Source organism: Leuciscus leuciscus, assembly GCF_965113295.1.
Source record: "Leuciscus leuciscus genome assembly, chromosome: 12".
Lineage (NCBI taxonomy): Eukaryota > Metazoa > Chordata > Actinopteri > Cypriniformes > Leuciscidae > Leuciscus > Leuciscus leuciscus.
This window is the reverse complement of record NC_138736.1, coordinates 39457743-39478017: the sequence shown is the minus strand read 5'-3', so window position 1 is coordinate 39478017 and position 20275 is coordinate 39457743. Positions and strand designations below refer to the sequence as shown.

The 20275-nt window shown below is 41.3% G+C and overlaps 2 protein-coding genes across 7 annotated transcripts in view; one reads left to right on the top strand and one right to left on the bottom strand.

Annotated features, from left to right (window-relative positions):
* Positions 1-771, bottom strand: part of zdhhc3b (zDHHC palmitoyltransferase 3b) — a 7949-nt gene extending 7178 nt beyond the window's left edge. For both annotated transcript variants that reach the window (XM_082186575.1, XM_082186576.1), the window contains exon 1: positions 550-771. The gene's annotated coding sequence lies outside the window, so the exon portion shown is untranslated. The remainder of the gene's footprint in view (positions 1-549) is intronic.
* A 306-nt stretch (positions 772-1077) lies between these two features.
* Positions 1078-20275, top strand: part of ehmt2 (euchromatic histone-lysine N-methyltransferase 2) — a gene marked incomplete at its 5' end in the record, with an annotated part of 32363 nt that continues 13165 nt past the window's right edge. For 2 of the 5 annotated variants that reach the window (XM_082186444.1, XM_082186443.1), the window contains 16 exons: positions 1078-1152; positions 1695-1734; positions 2737-2817; positions 5325-5539; positions 5624-5699; positions 5783-5856; positions 7405-7575; positions 7657-7710; positions 8930-9056; positions 9139-9234; positions 9914-10047; positions 10678-10821; positions 11489-11793; positions 11972-12220; positions 13135-13217; positions 18855-18961. In XM_082186444.1, coding sequence (XP_082042570.1) covers positions 1078-1152; positions 1695-1734; positions 2737-2817; positions 5325-5539; positions 5624-5699; positions 5783-5856; positions 7405-7575; positions 7657-7710; positions 8930-9056; positions 9139-9234; positions 9914-10047; positions 10678-10821; positions 11489-11793; positions 11972-12220; positions 13135-13217; positions 18855-18961 — 2031 coding nt within the window. Of the gene's footprint in view, positions 1153-1669; positions 1735-2736; positions 2818-5324; positions 5540-5623; positions 5700-5782; positions 5857-7404; positions 7576-7656; positions 7711-8929; positions 9057-9138; positions 9235-9913; positions 10048-10677; positions 10822-11488; positions 11794-11971; positions 12221-13134; positions 13218-18854; positions 18962-20275 lie in introns of all 5 variants that reach the window. The other 3 variants (XM_082186445.1, XM_082186446.1, XM_082186447.1) reach the window with 3 other exon arrangements.

The following is a 20275-nucleotide window of genomic DNA, read 5'->3' as shown; positions in this document are numbered from 1 at the left end:
TGAATACTTTGGACCATGTGATATTTCAGTTTTTCTTTTTTAATAAATGTGCAAAAATGTCAACAATTCTGTGTTTTTCTGTCAATATGGGGTGCTGTGTGTACAATAATGAGGGGAAAAAATTTACTTAAATGATTTTAGCAAATGGTGGCAATATAACAAAGAGTGAAAAATTTAAGGGGGTCTGAATACTTTCACTGTATAACGTTATATCCTAAATAAATAAAATTACATATAAAAATATCTGCACAGGCTCAAAAGAATAAATTATAACATTCCAAACACAAAAAATAACCATATAAATGATTATAATGTTATAATAAATTATATGTATACATATTTATACAACTTAATCCAACAAAATCCCTGCTTTTTCATTCTTAATATTTGACAGGGCTGTTAGATATCGTACCAACTTATTCTTGAAACAACAAACCGAGGGGAGACCTGAAAAATCTCTACATTTGTGGATAAAATGTTAGCATTTTAAAAGCCAGTTTTAAAAATGTTAGCCAGTTTATTTTATTTTTTACAAATACAAAAGCTCACCGTGTTCTGTGGCTCCTCCAGCAGCGCGTGACTGAGCTTTAAATGATGAGTTCTCTCTCCGCTTACACACAGATGATCTGATGTAGTGATGTAATGTTTATGTGTTGTATAAATGAGCAGAACAACTGTGTTTTTGGGTAAATTATTGCTCCAGTTTCGTCAGGTGAGGCACGACAACCAGGAAGTTTCGATTAGGCGGCGTCACACACCCAACACAGTCCGACTCGGCACTTCCGCTCCCGAATATTATAAACTAAAAGTCGCTGAAAAATAATTAAATATTAAAGATAGATTGATAAATTTTTTTATTTTTGGGGGGCGTTTTAAACGAGCGTTTGTATGTAAAAGTGTCACACGGAAAATTGTATTTTATTTAAACGTGTTCGTTGTTTAATTAACTTCTGATGTGTGGAAACATTTTGTGATAACACTTTATAGAAAAGACAAACAATGCGCGATGTCTTATTTAAATGACTGTATAAATAAATTTAGTATTTGAATGAATGAAGCAGACTTTTATGTTAGCAAATGTGGCGGGTGCGCGCGCTGCGGTTCCCCTCAAGCGCATCCGGCAACATGTCGGCAGCTGAGTGCGCGCTCGAGGTGAGAAATACAACACACAATAAAACACACATTTACATGTGCATGCGTAATTACAGTCGTGCATCTGCATAATTAAGGTTGTGTTATGAATGTGTATTCGCTAATGGAGGATATAACAACGCTTTCATTCAGTGGTTTCCACAGGCTGCTTCTGTTGCAGCATCTAACGTTAGTGTGTAGTTCATCACTGTAACGTGCACACATTCTGGGATTCATTTGCACATCTGCATTGATCCTGTCAGCTGTTGTTTACGTAAACGGTGTTAGATGATTGGTGCTGCTAAAATATTATGCATGTGAAGTTTATGACCTCTGGTTATCAGTTCATTGCAAACAAAACATTTATATATCAGTGTTTATATATCATTGTATCAGTGTCACTCCATATTTATTTGATGTGATCAAGTTTCCTCTTTAAACCTGAGTTTATCTGTTGTTATGGGTTACCACAGCAGGCTTTTGTAAGCTAGAAACCGTCCGTGTTGATATTTGATGGAGTATAAGTCATGTTTAACAGTGTGTTTCTGATGATATTGCTCCAGACCCCATCAGATGAGAGCTCTCCTCAGTCCAAGCATGAAGGTGAGGCTGTCACTCCTTTATATTAGTGTTTCATTAGTAGAAATGCACAGTATATATCAGTGATTGGACACTATTTTCTGTATCATCATCAGTTTGATTAGAAAGCAGATTATACCAGGGCTTCATCAGGTTTTCAAACAGGTTTCACAAACGCATTTGAAACTATCTTGATGTTCATTACAATTTTGTGATGCCTGATTTTACTTGAACCATGTTCTTTCTTTTATTGCTAATGTACAACTGTACAGGCGTATAACATCAGACATTAAAGGGATAGTTCAACCAAAAATTACAATTCTGTCATCATTTACCCATCCTCAAGTTGTTCCAAACCTGAATTTTTCTTCTGCTGGACACACACACACACACACACACACACACACACACTCTCTCTCTCTCTCTCTCTCTCTCTCTCTCTCTCTCTCTCTCTCTCTCTCTCTCTCTCTCTCTCTCTCTCTGAGACACACACACTTACTCTCACATACATACACTCACACTCTTATACACACACGCACACACAGACACACACATATTCTCTCTCACTTACACACTCAGTCACTCACTCTCACTCTCACACACAAACACACACACACATACACACACACACACACACATACACACACACACACACACACACACACACACACACACACACATACACACACACTCTCTCTTTCATTCTCACACACACACTCACTCACATTTTTGGTATTGCCATCAATAACGTTTTTTATTTAAAAATTAGCATTAGCCTGATTAGGTTGATTTTTATATGAGAAATAAAAAAGGTTGCAGGTTTTCTATCATTTATGCTGCACATTATCACATTTTTATGCCTGATTTCACTTGAAGCATTTAAAATGTAAGATTAAAGCATAAAAAAAATAAAAAAAGAAGTCTAAAAAGAGGCAAAATTGTTTTTAAAATAATAACCTAAATTTCTGGATCTGTGCATCTCTATTCATTTGTGTTATTGTAATAGTGCTGTTTTTGTCCTGTTAGCGGAGCCGACGACTCCTGTAAAGGGGAAACTGATGGACGATCTGACGGGACGTCCCGCTGCGTCCACTAAAACACTCGCAGGTGCTGATCACACACTGGGCTGCTTTACAGGGCAGTCTTCGGCTGCGTCCGAACTCACACACTTCCCTACAGTATGTGGCGAGAGTAGGACTCATAAACCAATAGGACAAAAGTACCAGCGATTTCAAAGCGTGTTTTTGAGACTGTCTTTGATTCACTGCAGTTTTAAGGAGGAAATACTCAGCAATGCTGTCGACTTATGAACTTACACATGGTTAAAAACACCACATAGACATATAAACAACATTAAAAGCTTGATTTTCAAATAAAAGTCTTTGTTTGCCACAAAGTGTTCCTACATTTTTAAACTTTTTAGTTTTACAAATCATTAAATTAAAAATAATATAAAAATTTGATATTGCTTGAACTTCACTCTCAAAAGGTCGTAACCGTGAGATGAATAATGTAAAAAAAAATATTCAGCTATTTCTGCCACAATACCATGGTAACAGTTAGCGTTGCTACTAGCGCTGGGCGATATGGCTGAAAACTCTATCACGATATAAGCGTTTCATATTCGATATCGATTATTATTGATATTTTTTTTATGACCTATTTAAAATAAGGACCAGAAGAAAAATATATTACATTTAACATTTTTATTTTAAACTTAACCTTCCTCTGATTATAATCCCCTCAGTTATAAAGGCAGAAATGTCAACACAACCATGGAAAACACTCAAATAATTAAAATAATGTAAAAAGTCTAAAATCACAATGAACACTTAACACTGTTAATTAAGAGATAATTATCTCTTAACATTAAGGTGCAAAATTAAAGAATACGTAAGAAATGCTTAATAAAGTGTAATAAAATAGTGCAAAGTGTTAAATATAGACATAGAGAAACTGACGACGGTCTTGCATAATTTGCAGACGACATTGGTCAGACTTATAAAATCCCCCAAACTGCCATACCGGTGAGCCGACTTTCCCTGTTTTATCAACAATTCCCTCGCTCGCTGCTGCACTCATTCTCCACTCATCACTCCACGCCGGTTCTGTTACCGAAGAGTCCAACACGAGACAACGATATGGCGTAACCATACTGTTACATGACTGGCTGTTAGCGTGTCACCCCCTATGTTGCTAGGTTACCAGAGAGTGAGTGCTTTTGTTCATGGAACCAAACTTGCTTCGCAATCTCTGGTTTCTTCCGACGAAAATGTTTTATCGAACGCATTTTTTATTGATATTGATTATGTGTCTATCGCGATACATATCGTTATCGTTTATCGCCCAGCCCTAGTTGCTACACTAAATCCATGGTGAATGTTGGTGATTTGTGGATTGAAAAGCCTTCTGTAACTTACTCGTTCATGGCACAGTGTTTCTCCCAGCGTCCCCATCAGCGCTGTGTGATCTGATATCTGTGGTTTATAGCAGAACTGTGCTCAGAATTTGAATGCTTCTCACTATTACTGGCCTGAGCTGATAAACGGTCCGCGCAGCGCAGTTTCCTTCCACTTTGGTTTTGTTTGATGTTTCTCATATGCAACAGAAATGCAGCTCTTATCAGTTGGGCACTGTGGCGGCGGCACCAGTATGACCTCAACAAACTTTAGGCCTTGTCCACACTTATACTGTTTCGTTTGAAACTGCTCTCTAAAGTGGATAAATTTGAAAACGTTGTTTCCGCGTTGTAGTGTGGACTGTGAAAACTGAGGTATTTAAAGATGATGACGTAAGTTTAGTCATGTGACGCATATTGTACCAATCAATTCATGTTGATACCGGTATTGTGCCTGTTATGTGCGATTCACTTTCATACTGTTGCTAAATTATGTTACTTCGCACACTCTTCATATCACAGTCTTTCAAAGATGACAGAGTTTACTCGCATTTGCTGTCCGGCGGCGAAACATGAGCAGTTTTAGCGTTTTAGACCGAACATATAATGGTGTGTGAGTGCGACCTGGACGCTTCAGTGAATGCTGAGATATTTTGCTAAATAAAATGATCCTGTCAGAAGAATTGCGCGATTAACTTTATTATTTATTTTTCCATCTGTATCATCTCAGGTTTTACGTTTGCGCAGTAAAGGGGAATTTAGCGTTTTCAGGCGTTTTCCAAAAGTTTCTCATCCACACCGAAACGTCGGAAAACGCCGTTTTCAAATGTATCCGAGACGTTGACTTGGCTAGGGGCTGTTTACACGACACCGTTTTCAACTAAAAACGTAAAACGTTTTATGCGTTTTGGCCGCATAAAGTGCACATTTTTGAAAACGATCTCTGAAGACCATGACGTCATGCTCATGCGTATTACATGTTCAGTCGATAGTGTTTCATCGCCATCTACTGGCCAGACAGCAGAATACAGCGTTTTTAGTCGTTTTCGTGGATCCGTGTGAATGAGGATCGTTTTGACAATGGTGTAAATCTCAAAGGAAAAACTTCTCAGTTTTTAGCAAATCGTTGTCGTGTTGCAGCCTGGAGCCCTGATAACCCCCAAAAAGATTGTGTTATATTTTATGAAGTGAGTGAGTTGTGTGTGTCTCTCCACAGGCAGTAAAAGCTCGTCTCCCTCCACCTCGTCTCTCTCATCGCCAGCGGCTGGGCGAGCGAAGATGAGCGTCTGCGGTCCTGCCAGTAAAACGGCTCCTTCATCCTCATCATCCTCCTCTTCCTCCTCCTCTTCATCTTCATCTCTGTCTTCAGCCAGTCCTCCAGCTAAAGTCCACCGTGCGCGCAAGACCATGAACAGACCTCCGTTCCCACAGGTTCTCTCATTTGCTATGAAGAACACACAGTCACGGTGAGATCAGGATGATGCATTAATACAATTCTCTTGTGTTTCTGAGCAGATTAAGTCGATAGAGTCGATGGCACAAGCTACGCCTGAGAAAGCCGTCAGCGGCGGGAAAACAGACGCAGACACAGGTCATAAATCTTGCGTAATCATATTTATGTGTGGTTTATTTGTACGTGTGAATAGTTGCATGAGTGTTTCTCTCTCTGTGTAGTTGTGAAGAAGCGTAAGGTGTGTTTGGAGTCGGACGCAGGAACTCCAGAGAAAGTGGCTCGGCCGCAGACGGAGGTGAGTGTGTGTGTGTCTGACCGCTTTAAATCACGTTTCCTCGCGGCTGGAATGGATTGTTGATTTTATAAAATGATAATAGCAATATGAATGAAAAGATACCAATGATCAATATATTAATAATAATATTTTTTATTATTGTTATCTTTTATCATAGAAATAACACACCGGTGTTTAATAAATAAAATAAAGTAATAATTATTATTTTAATAATATTAATAATTATTATTATTGTTGGGAATACTAATAAAAGCAGTTGTTGTTGTTATTATTAATGTATTTATTGATCATTGCCTGAAATGCATTGTTGATTTTATAAAAATATATAAATAAATAAACAACAATAATATTTTGTATTATTGCTATTCTTATCTTTTATTATAGCAATGTGATAAATGTTATGAATAATAATGATCATTTTGTTGTTGTTGTTGGTAATTATAATAATAGTAACAATAACTATTATTATTATTATTATTTTATAAAAGATGATAAAAGATACCAATATTCAACAAATAAATAAATAATAATAATTGGTGTTTTTATCATAGCAATATGATGAAAAAATTGTTCAATAAATAAATAGATTAGTAATGATAATAATTAAATTTATTTTACATTTTTAATGAAGCCCCGCCTTCCGAAATACAAAATGTGCTGTGATTGGTTAGCTGGCCCAGTGTGCTTTGATTGACACCTCAGCGCATGTTCAGGAAAAGTCCCGCCCCTTAATAACACTGAGCTCCACTCACTCAGATGTATATAACCTATTAAGGACGCCGTCAATTTCAACCCATTTCAAGCCTGATTTATACTTAATAATAATATTGTTGTTCGTTGTAGTTCCTGTAAAGTGTATTCTGTCATATAAAAGATCTCCCTTTGGAGTGGACTGAGCTTTGTAACCTCGCAGATCTATTTATGCTCAAGCAACAACATTACACACTATCTAAAGTTGAGAAAGTGAATTTGTAGGACCTGCATATAGTCAGTTTGTATTGTCTATTTTATTCTATTGTAGCTCAGATTTTATAGGCGTAACTGTGTGTTTTATAATGAACAGTGACAGCTTTGATCTTATGATAATTAGTGTAATATTAGCATATACATGTTATACGCACGGGTATCTCTGTGGCAATAGCCAACAATACATTGTATGGGTCAAAATTATCCATTTTTCTTTTATGTCAAAAATCATTAGGATATTAAGTAAAGATCATGTTCCATGAAGATATTTTGAACATTTCCTACCGTAAATATATCATACATGTATTTGTGTGAGTGAATGCAGCACAATCACCAACATAAATGAACAACTTTAAAGGAGATTTTCTCAATGTTTTCGATTTTTCAGCACCCTCAGATTCCAGATGTTCAATAGTTGTATCTCGGCCAAATATTGTCCTATCCTAACAAACCATACATCAATGGAAAGCTTAATTATTCAGCTTTCATGTGATGTATAAATCTCAATAATAATAAAAACAATTACCCATGTGACTGGTTTTGTGGTCACAAATATGAATACTTGAGTGTTTGTTTCCCCAGCCTCTTCTGACGGCGTCTCCAGTGATGGGGAAGGCGGAGCCTGTTGCCACGGCAACTAAAGAGCATCACAGTGGTTGGCTGGAGGATCTGGATGAAGAGGCGGATGAGGAAGATTTCCACCTGCTCTACAACAGTTACTCTGGAGACGATCTGATTTACTCGGACAGCAAGGTGAGCATGACACTGAAGCACACGATCCACAGAGGCCAATCGCTGCTGCTGGTCTGACACTCTTCTGCTCTTATTTTGCAGTCGGATGATGGGATGGCAGAAGAGGCGCTGGAGGCAGGGCATCTGTCGGATCATGTGAGTGAAAGAAAGTGCACCTCATTTTCATACAGTTTCAGGATGTTCGGAACAGATGCTGTTTATTTCATTGGTCAATTGCAGGATCTTTAAAGCTGGATGGTATATTTAGCAAAATATCTCAGCATTCACTGAAGCGTCCAGGTCGCACTCACACACCATTATTTATTTGGTCTAAAACGCTAAAACTGCTCATGTTTTACCGCAGGACAGCAAATGCGAGTAAACTCTGTCATCTTTGAAAGACTGTGATATGAAGAGTGTGTGAAGTAACATATTTTAGCAACTGTGTGAAAGTGACCTCGAAATATCAGGGAATTAATTCCAGGCCTGAGAAAGTCATGGAAATGTAAAAAAAAAAAAAAAGTTTAAACAAATATATGTTTTTAATTAAAACGTAAACAGTCATGGGAATAAAAAAATAAAAAAATCTAATGAATTAGGCCTTAAAAATATCATTTTTAAAAGTAAAATATTAAAACTTCTTAAATAAAAAAAAAAAGTAGTTGAAAATATATATTTTTTTATTGAAACTTAAACAGTCATTGAAATTAAAAAAGAAAAATACTAATAAATTAGGCCTTAAAAATATAATAAAATAAAATAAAATATTAAAACATTTTGAAAAGTCAAAATAAAAAGTATTTAAATACTTTTAATATATATATTAAATATATATATATAAGTCTTAAAATATATTTTTTTTTATTTAAATTTAAGAAGTCAAGGAAAATAAAACAATACTAATAAATAAGGCCTTATTGTCTGGAAATAAAAGTGTAATTGTTGTAACATTTGTTGGGGTTTTTTTTGTGTGGAAAAGTCATTACAATGAATTAAATAACTCTAAATAAAAAAAGAAATTCTACACAATTTTGACAAAACATGTTTTTTTTCTTTTTATGCATGTATGTAATTATAAAAGCTTCTTGCAAGTGAAGATATTAAGATACAAGTATTGTAATTTTACTACTGCGACATAAGATAATTAATATACTTATTTATTATTTTATTTTACAGTGCAGTTATAAAACATATATATATATATACACCATTGTTTACTTATAAACTGACATAAGAAGCAACAGTATCAACTGATGCTCATAAGATCAAAATGCCCAGGTGTCTGCTGGTTAATGAAGTGAACTAGAGTGAAGGTAATGTGTGTGTGTGTGTGTGTGTGTGTGTGTGTGTGTGTGTGTGTGTGTGTGTGTGTCAGAGCTCGGAATCAGATCAGCCCATCGCCACTTATAAGAAACCCGAGAGAGATGAGACGCCCTGGAAGCGTCAAGGGAAGGGTAAAGGGAGAGAGAGACCCCCCGCCGCAGAGCCCGAGGCAGAGAAAGGTGAGACACACACATGATGATGACGACGACGGGGTGTGTGTGTGTGTGTGTGGATGTGAGCAGCTGTGTGTGTGTTTGACAGGTGAATCTGCGTCTGCAACGGCCGAATACACTGAGGTTCCTCTGGACTCACTGGACATCTCGGCCGCCCACAGCCTCTCTCTCTCTCCACACGCAGGTGTGTGTCCTCACACACTCACACACTCACATCAATTATTCTGTCTAGTAAAGACGTCTCTTCTGCTCACCGGGGCTGCGTTTGTTTCATCAAACATGCAGTAAAAATACTGGAAAAGTATTACAATTTCAAATAACTGTTTTTTATGTGAATATATGAATATCATGTGAACAAACAGAATCTTCAGCATCATTACAGTAATAACTTACATTTTACTATATATTCACATAGAAAACAGCTGTTTTAAATTGTAATAATATTTCACTGTTTTTACTGTATTTTTGATCAAATAAATCAAGCCGTTGTGAGAAATAAATTTTTTTTTTTTTTTTTTTACTGTTTATTTCTTTTACTGTTTATTTTTATGCATCTTTTATTGTTTTTAAATCCTTTTTGTGATGTAAAGCACTTTGAGTTAGTATTGTGCATAACTCAAATGTGCTATAATATAGATAGCCTTGCCTTGCCTTTATGGGCAAATCATTGAAAAATAAAGCCGGTGTTTAAAGTATCGTGTGTGTGTGTGTGTGTGTGTGTGTGTGTGTGTGTGTGTGTGTGTGTGTGTGTGTGTGTGTGTGTGTGTGTGTGCACGCGTGTGTGCGCGCGTGTGTGTGCGTGTGTGTGTGCGCGTGTGTGTGTGTGTGTGTGTGTGTGTGTGTGTGTGTGTGTGTGTGTGTAGATGGGAGTGATGCAGAAACGGAGCGTCTGGAGGAGCTTCCTCTGTGCAGTTGTAGGATGGAGGCGCCACGAGTCGACGGATTCAGTTCTCGATCCAGCCGGACCTGCATGGCCATCGAGAGCATCAACGGAGAGGTGAGCCGGGATTCTCCCAGAGGGGTTAAAGAAGTCGTCATCAATGAGTCGCGTGTAATCCAGGAACCTTCAGGGGGACACACAACAATACACAATCAGACAAAAAGTCAAACACTGTGTGTGAAAGTTAACAGCTTTAATAAGGAAAAGAACTACAATCCCACAAAGCATTGCAATGATTTAATCAGATATTTAAAGGGATTATTATTAAATATTATTATTCTTTGTTTACAAATAGCAATCTGATATATCTTGACTAGTGCTGTCATATCGATTAATCACATCTAACATAAAATTTTGTATATTAAAGCATAAAGCTGCTTTGAAATGTGTTTTGTGAAAAGCGTTATACAAATACATGTGAATTGAATATATATATATATATATATATATATAAATATATATTATATATACATTTTATATATATATATATATACATGTATATAAAAATCACTTCCCCTATGGAGAAAATGAGCAGGTTTGTGTTAAAATGCTGCTTATATAGACAGTAAAAGCTATTTATTGTGGAACAGATCATACATGTATTGACAGTGAGTTTGTGCTGCGTAACTGAAGCTGGCGTCCCCCTTTCCCTCTGACGTGGATCGTCCCGTTCTCTGTGTGTTTCAGCTGGTGGGCTGTACCAATGTGATCGTGAAGGGGGAGACGATGCGTCCCTCCAGCCGCGTGTCTCTGGTGGTGTTGTGTGAGACGCACCGTTCACACATGGTCAAGCATCACTGCTGTCCGGGCTGCGGATACTTCTGCCTCTCCGTGAGTGTCTCGCACCACAGGGAAATGAACATTTACTCATCTTCATGTTGAATGTTATATAACACCAACAAAAATATGTTTTACACAGCTCTTTTCCATGAGCAACAGCTCATAGTGTTTTACAGAATAAATACAGGCATACAGAACAGCTAGTAAATATGACAATAATGACAACTGTATATATGTAGGCATGTCTTTCTAGATTTATTTATTTGTTCTTTTAATTTATTTATTCATTTATTTATAAAAATATATATTTTTAATATCAATTATCCATTTAAATTGTTTTCTAAGTGCTTAAGATCAGGGATTCCCAAATAGTTTTGCATGTTCACGGTTCTCTAATGCTGGTTAATGGTCACATGACATACAGGTCACCTAAATAAATAATTTTAATAAGGGTTTTATTTTATAATTATGTGTTTATTTAAATTTGACGTTTTATGATTTAATTAAGCTTTTCATCAACTTACAGACCCCATTTTTAAAGGGGTCATCGGATGCAAAATCTCTGAGCAATATGATGTCATATTGCTCATGCTCCGCCCACCATATTAGCATATTTCCCGTATTCCCAAGGCAGCACTTTATGTGTCTTGTGTTGCATTTAAAGAGACATGCAAAAAGTCTCAAAGCTCCTCCTCCTCACACTCTTTTCTCTGCACAGGGAACGTTTCTGGAATGTTGTCCCGACGTCCGCATCGCTCACCGGTTCCACCGAGGCTGTGTGTCGGTGCTGGGAAGTGGGCGGAGCCGAGGAGGAGTGGGCGTCGGCCTGTTGTTCTGTCCTCACTGTGGAGAAGATGCTTCAGAGGCGCGCGAGGTCACCATTCCTCCTACAGCGCCCTCTACAGGCTCTAGTGTGGTCACTGCAAGCGCTTCGTCCACCACCACCACACCCTCCCTGCTCCCGTCAGCTCTCGAGGCCACGGCACGCGCGCTCAACGACAAGAAGAGCGGAGAGCCCATCAAGTGAGTATATGCATCGTCAAAGAGTCTGTGCATATTAATGTGTAATCATATGTCTTTATTTTCCTCTGCATTCTCCCACTTTTTTATTCTTTGATTGAAAATGAAGTTTTGCAAATAATATGATTGCACATGAACAAATATTGGATTGAAATCTGTCTTTGGTGTCTGTTTTACTCAGTGCACGGATGCGCTGTCGTGGAGATGTAAGAAATGGGGCGGAGCTTCAACCTATTCAACCTCAGCCGACCAATGAGACTCCGGGAGGGGGCGGGGAGGAGGATGTGGTTGCCCTCGGCGACGGTGGTGTTGACAGTGTGGGACCGTCGCTCGTCTTACCCAATGGGAAGCCAGTCTGTCCCAGCGCACTTCCGCCTGGAGACAAGAGGGCGGCGCTACAGAGAGCCATTCTCACACAGGACACAGAGAGGTGACCACATTCATACTTTAAATCTATATTATATTATATTTAAAATAGTTATTAAATATATATAAATATATATATTTCACAATAAATATGTATTTTATTTATTTACATTTCAGTATAATGTTTATATAATTATATCAGTCTAAACAAATTAATAAATATATTTTTTAAAATAAATACAATCCAATTAAAATGCTTAGTAATAATAAATTAAATAATAAAATGCAAAATTTAAATATAATTTTGAAATAAATCAAAATAAAACACTTTGTAATAATTAAATTCAAAAAATGCAAAATTAAAATACGTAATTTTAAAATAAAAACAATTGAAATAAAATACTTAATCATAACGATTAAATCATAAAAATGCTAAATCTGCTTTGTAATGAGAAATTTTTTCATTAAAAAACATAATTTTAATATAAAAACAGTAAAAAGAAAATACTTGGAAATAATGAATTAAATCATAAAAATGCTAAATTAAAATGTATAATTTTAAAATAAAATAAATCAAAACAAAATGCATTGTAATAATTAAATTATAAAAATGCAATAATTAAATATATAATTTTAAAATAAAAATAATTGAAATAAAATACTTAATAATAAATTAAAACGTATAATTTTTATTTAAAAACAATCAAAATAAAATACTTCGTAATAATTATTTAATTCCAAAAAATGCAAAATTACAATATATCATTTTGAAATAAAATACTTATTAATAATTAATTAAATCATAAAAATAAACAAATATAATACATAATTTTAGAATAAAATAATTAAAAAATAAAACATTTTGTAATTAATTAAATTATAACTATTCAAAATTAAAATATACTGTGCAGAATGGATGCCATACTCAGGCTAAATGTCATTGTCATGTGATCTGTTTGGCTCTTTCTGGTTGGTCAGGAGGAAGAAGCTGCGGTTTCATCCCCGTCAGCTCTATCCCGCAGCCAAACAGGGTGAAGCTCAGCGAGTTCTGCTCATGCTCAGTACGTACCTGTGAACCCGTGTTCATGTCTCACACCTGTGAACCCGTGTTCATGTCTCACACCTGTGAACCTGTGTTCATGTCTCACACCTGTGAACCCGTGTTCATGTCTCACACCTGTGAACCCGTGTCCATGTCTCACACCTGTGAACTCGGGTCCATGTCTCACAACTGTGTTCATGTCTCACACCTGTGAACCCGTGTTCATGTCTCACACCTGTGAACCCGTGTCCATGTCTCACACCTGTGAACCCGTGTCCATGTCTCACACCTGTGAACCCGTGTCCATGTCTCACACCTGTGAACCCGTGTCCATGTCTCACACCTGTGAACCCGTGTCCATGTCTCACACCTGTGAACCCGTGTCCATGTCTCACACCTGTGAACTCGGGTCCATGTCTCACACCTGTGTTCATGTCTCACACCTGTGAACCCGTGTTCATGTCTCGCACCTGTGAACCCATCTCTCACACACACCTGTGAACCCGTGTCCATGTCTCACACCTGTGAACCCGTGTCCATGTCTCACACCTGTGAACCCGTGTCCATGTCTCACACCTGTGAACCCGTGTCCATGTCTCACACCTGTGAACCCGTGTCCATGTCTCACACCTGTGAACCCGTGTTCATGTCTCACACCTGTGAACCCGTGTTCATGTCTCACACCTGTGAACCCGTGTCCATGTCTCACACCTGTGAACCCGTGTCCATGTCTCACACCTGTGAACCCGTGTCCATGTCTCACACCTGTGAACTCGTGTTCATGTCTCACACCTGTGAACCCGTGTTCATGTCTCACACCCCGTGTTCATGTCTCACACCTGTGAACCCGTGTTCATGTCTCACACCTGTGAACCCGTGTTCATGTCTCACACCTGTGAACCCGTGTTCATGTCTCACACCTGTGAACCCGTGTTCATGTCTCACACCTGTGAACCCGTGTCCATGTCTCACACCTGTGAACCCGTGTTCATGTCTCACACCTGTGAACCCGTGTTCATGTCTCACACCTGTGAACTCGTGTTCATGTCTCACACCTGTGAACTCGTGTTCATGTCTCACACCTGTGAACTCGTGTTCATGTCTCACACCTGTGAACCCGTGTCCATGTCTCACACCTGTGAACCCGTGTCCATGTCTCACACCTGTGAACTCGGGTCCATGTCTCACACCTGTGTTCATGTCTCACACCTGTGAACCCGTGTTCATGTCTCGCACCTGTGAACCCGTGTTCATGTCTCGCACCTGTGAACCCGTCTCTCACACACACCTGTGAACCCGTGTCCATGTCTCACACCTGTGAACTCGGGTCCATGTCTCACACCTGTGTTCATGTCTCACACCTGTGAACTCGTGTTCATGTCTCACACCTGTGAACCCGTGTTCATGTCTCACACCTGTGAACCCGTGTTCATGTCTCACACCTGTGAACCCGTGTTCATGTCTCACACCTGTGAACCCGTGTTCATGTCTCACACCTGTGAACCCGTGTTCATGTCTCACACCTGTGAACCCGTGTCCATGTCTCACACCTGTGAACGCGTGTCCATGTCTCACACCTGTGAACTCGTGTTCATGTCTCACACCTGTGAACCCGTGTCCATGTCTCACACCTTTGAACCCGTGTTCATGTCTCACACCTGTGAACCCGTGTTCATGTCTCACACCTGTGAACCCGTGTTCATGTCTCACACCTCTGAACCCGTGTTCATGTCTCACACCTGTGAACCCGTGTTCATGTCTCACACCTGTGAACCCGTGTCCATGTCTCACACCTGTGAACTCGGGTCCATGTCTCACACCTGTGTTCATGTCTCACACCTGTGAACCCGTGTTCATGTCTCGCACCTGTGAACCCATCTCTCACACACACCTGTGAACCCGTGTCCATGTCTCACACCTGTGAACCCGTGTTCATGTCTCACACCTGTGAACTCGTGTTCATGTCTCACACCTGTGAACCCGTGTTCATGTCTCACACCTGTGAACCCGTGTTCATGTCTCACACCTGTGAACCCGTGTTCATGTCTCACACCTGTGAACCCGTGTTCATGTCTCACACCTGTGAACCCGTGTCCATGTCTCACACCTGTGAACCCGTGTTCATGTCTCACACCTGTGAACCCGTGTTCATGTCTCACACCTGTGAACTCGTGTTCATGTCTCACACCTGTGAAGTCGTGTCCATGTCTCACACCTGTGAACCCGTGTCCATGTCTCACACCTGTGAACTCGTGTTCATGTCTCACACCTGTGAACCCGTGTCCATGTCTCACAACTGTGAACCCGTGTTCATGTCTCACACCTGTGAACCCGTGTTCATGTCTCACACCTGTGAACCCGTGTTCATGTCTCACACCTGTGAACCCGTGTTCATGTCTCACACCTGTGAACCCGTGTTCATGTCTCACACCTGTGAACCCGTGTTCATGTCTCACACCTGTGAACCCGTGTTCATGTCTCACACCTGTGAACCCGTGTCCATGTCTCACACCTGTGAACTCGGGTCCATGTCTCACACCTGTGTTCATGTCTCACACCTGTGAACCCGTGTTCATGTCTCGCACCTGTGAACCCATCTCTCACACACACCTGTGAACCCGTGTCCATGTCTCACACCTGTGAACCCGTGTTCATGTCTCACACCTGTGAACTCGTGTTCATGTCTCACACCTGTGAACCCGTGTTCATGTCTCACACCTGTGAACCCGTGTTCATGTCTCACACCTGTGAACCCGTGTCCATGTCTCACACCTGTGAACCCGTGTTCATGTCTCACACCTGTGAACTCGTGTCCATGTCTCACACCTGTGAACCCGTGTCCATGTCTCACACCTGTGAACCCGTGTCCATGTCTCACACCTGTGAACCCGTGTCCATGTCTCACACCTGTGAACTCGTGTTCATGTCTCGCACCTGTGAACCCATCTCTCACACACACCTGTGAACCCGTGTCCATGTCTCACACCTGTGAACCCGTGTTCATGTCTCACACCTCTGAACTCGTGTTCATGTCTCACACCTGTGAACCCGTGTTCATGTCTCACACCTGTGAACCCGTGTCCATGTCTCACACCTGTGAACCCGTGTTCATGTCTCACACCTGTGAACCCGTGTTCATGTCTCACACCTGTGAACTCGTGTTCATGTCTCACACCTGTGAACCCGTGTCCATGTCTCACACCTGTGAACCCGTGTCCATGTCTCACACCTGTGAACCCGTGTCCATGTCTCACACCTGTGAACTCGGGTCCATGTCTCAAACCCGTGTTCATGTCTCGCACCTGTGAACCCGTGTCCATGTCTCACACCTGTGAACTCGGGTCCATGTCTCAAACCCGTGTTCATGTCTCGCACCTGTGAACCCGTCTCTCACACACACCTGTGAACCCGTGTCAATGTCTCACACCTGTGAACCCGTGTTCATGTCTCACACCTGTGAACCCGTGTTCATGTCTCACACCTGTGAACCCGTGTTCATGTCTCGCACCTGTGAACCCGTCTCTCACACACACCTGTGAACCCGTGTCCATGTCTCACACCTGTGAACTCGTGTTCATGTCTCACACCTGTGAACTCGTGTTCATGTCTCACACCTGTGAACCCGTGTCCATGTCTCACACCTGTGAACTCGGGTCCATGTCTCACACCTGTGTTCCCGTGTTCATATCTCGCACCTGTGAACCCGTCTCTCACACACACCTGTGAACCTGTGTTCATGTCTCACACCTGTGAACCTGTGTTTCTTGTCTCACACCTGTGAACCTGTGTTCATGTCTCACACCTGTGAACCCGTGTTCATGTCTCACACCTGTGAACTCGTGTTCATGTCTCACACCTGTGAACCCGTGTCCATGTCTCACACCTGTGAACCCGTGTCCATGTCTCACACCTGTGAACCCGTGTTCATGTCTCACACCTGTGAACCCGTGACCATGTCTCACACCTGTGAACCCGTGTTCATGTCTCACACCTGTGAACCCGTGTTCATGTCTCACACCTGTGAACTCGTGTTCATGTCTCACACCTGTGAACCCGTGTTCATGTCTCACACCTGTGAACCCGTGTTCATGTCTCACACCTGTGAACCCGTGTCCATGTCTCACACCTGTGAACCCGTGTTCATGTCTCACACCTGTGAACCCGTGTCCATGTCTCACACCTGTGAACTCGTGTTCATGTCTCACACCTGTGAACCCGTGTCCATGTCTCACACCTGTGAACCTGTGTTCATGTCTCACACCTGTGAACCCGTGTCCATGTCTCAAACCTGTGAACCCGTGTCCATGTCTCACACCTGTGAACCCGTGTCCATGTCTCACACCTGTGAACCCGTGTCCATGTCTCACACCTGTGAACCCGTGTCCATGTCTCACACCTGTGAACCCGTGTTCATGTCTCACACCTGTGAACCCGTGACCATGTCTCACACCTGTGAACCCGTGTTCATGTCTCACACCTGTGAACCCGTGTTCATGTCTCACACCTGTGAACCCGTGACCATGTCTCACACCTGTGAACCCGTGTTCATGTCTCACACCTGTGAACCCGTGTTCATGTCTCGCACCTGTGAACCCGTCTCTCACACACACCTGTGAACCCGTGTCCATGTCTCACACCTGTGAACCCGTGTTCATGTCTCACACCTGTGAACTTGTGTTCATGTCTCACACCTGTGAACCCGTGTCCATGTCTCACACCTGTGAACCCGTGTTCATGTCTCACACCTGTGAACCCGTGTCCATGTCTCACACCTGTGAACCCGTGTTCATGTCTCACACCTGTGAACCCGTGTTCATGTCTCACACCTGTGAACCCGTGTTCATGTCTCACACCTGTGAACTCGTGTTCATGTCTCACACCTGTGAACTCGTGTTCATGTCTCACACCTGTGAACCCGTGTCCATGTCTCACACCTGTGAACCCGTGTCCATGTCTCACACCTGTGAACTCGGGTCCATGTCTCACACCTGTGTTCATGTCTCACACCTGTGAACCCGTGTTCATGTCTCGCACCTGTGAACCCGTGTTCATGTCTCGCACCTGTGAACCCGTCTCTCACACACACCTGTGAACCCGTGTCCATGTCTCACACCTGTGAACCCGTGTTCATGTCTCACACCTGTGAACTCGTGTTCATGTCTCACACCTGTGAACCCGTGACCATGTCTCACACCTGTGAACTCGTGTTCATGTCTCACACCTGTGAACCCGTGTTCATGTCTCACACCTGTGAACCCGTGTTCATGTCTCACACCTGTGAACCCGTGTTCATGTCTCACACCTGTGAACCCGTGTTCATGTCTCACACCTGTGAACCCGTGTCCATGTCTCACACCTGTGAACCCGTGTTCATGTCTCACACCTGTGAACCCGTGTCCATGTCTCACACCTGTGAACCCGTGTCCATGTCTCACACCTGTGAACCCGTGTTCATGTCTCACACCTGTGAACCCGTGTTCATGTCTCACACCTGTGAACCCGTGTTCATGTCTCACACCTGTGAACTCGTGTTCATGTCTCACACCTGTGAACTCGTGTTCATGTCTCACACCTGTGAACCCGTGTCCATGTCTCACACCTGTGAACCCGTGTCCATGTCTCACATGTGCTGATGTTCTCTCTGTGTCTCTGTCAGTGGAGGGCATCGACCCGTCGTATCAGTCGGACTCTCAAAACCGGCGCTGTGCTCTTCATGCTGCTGCTCAGAGAGGACTTCTGGAGGTCTGTTACCTGCTCGTACAGGTGAGATCTGCACTCGCTCCGCTCATGGACGTTATAGTGATCAGATGGGGATGATTCTGTAAATCAGGGTTTAATAAAATTAATACAAAGCTAATCATTACTTAAAGGTGCAGTGTGTAATATTTAGGAGGATCTGTTGACAGAAATGCAATATCATATCCATAACTATGTTTTCAGTGGTGAATAAAGACCTTACATAATGAACCGTTATGTTTTTATTATCTTAGAATGAGTATTTCTCTCTACACACACCGCGGGTCCCCTTACACCGACATGTTTCTACGGTGGCCCTGAACGGACAAACGCGTTTCGTCACTATGTTGTTCTTCGTGCAGGCATGAAAACTCCTCACCTTTCGGCGAAATTCGCCGTTTTAAAACCAAAATGGGTCACCTACGTGATTTGTGCAGATCCGATGAGAAAATGTTTATGGGTGGGAGGGGGGGGTCGTGGTCGTGGCCAGCATTTACCCGCTATATCTCTATAGTTACCATAAACTTAGCAGCTTTAAAAAACCAATCATCATTCCTAATGCCGAAACCTGACAGCCAATCCGAGTCAGAGTAGGGCAGAATTGTTTTCAAAGTCTTTAACACCGCGAGTCTGATGACACACTGCCGAACAAAGAACTGCACGTCGGAAAGCAAGCCTGAGGTAAGTTAGCTTACAATGTTAACTGTCCTGTCAGATACAGACAGCGATGTTGCCAATATCATTATTTTGACATAGAAGAGGGCGGGATAATATCGTGAGCGGGCGCGGGCGCCGTGAGCGCTGAGCGAGCATGGAACAAGTAACAGTTAGTGAGTTGTCGTCGAAAAAGATGGATAACGCAAAAAAGCTGTCGGGGGCTAAACATAGAAAAAGAAAGAGGGGAAAGGAGATGGCATGTCAACTGATGCGACAGCAGCTAAATAAGTGGATGGTGAAAGGCTACAGGTAGGATTTTGTTTTGTGTCACACACGTCCAGGCATGTAACGTTAGTCTAATGCAGGGGTTCTCAAACTTTTTGAGTGTGTGGACCACTATTTGTAATCAAGAATTTTCGCGAACCACCTCATAATACACATAATAAAATATGTCTACACACAGTCCTACCTGAATTAATCTGCACCTCTAAATAGGCTTACTAGCACTAAAACTATAACTGGTCATCACATCACAGGCTTGTTAAAGGAAAGTTTACTGCACACAACGGCTGCCACATATTTAATTTATTTATTTAGGCTACTCAAGCGCCCAGGGCATAATCAGGTTCATTTGAACAACAGGCTTATTTCCATAGCAATGTAGTATGAAATCTATACAGTAAT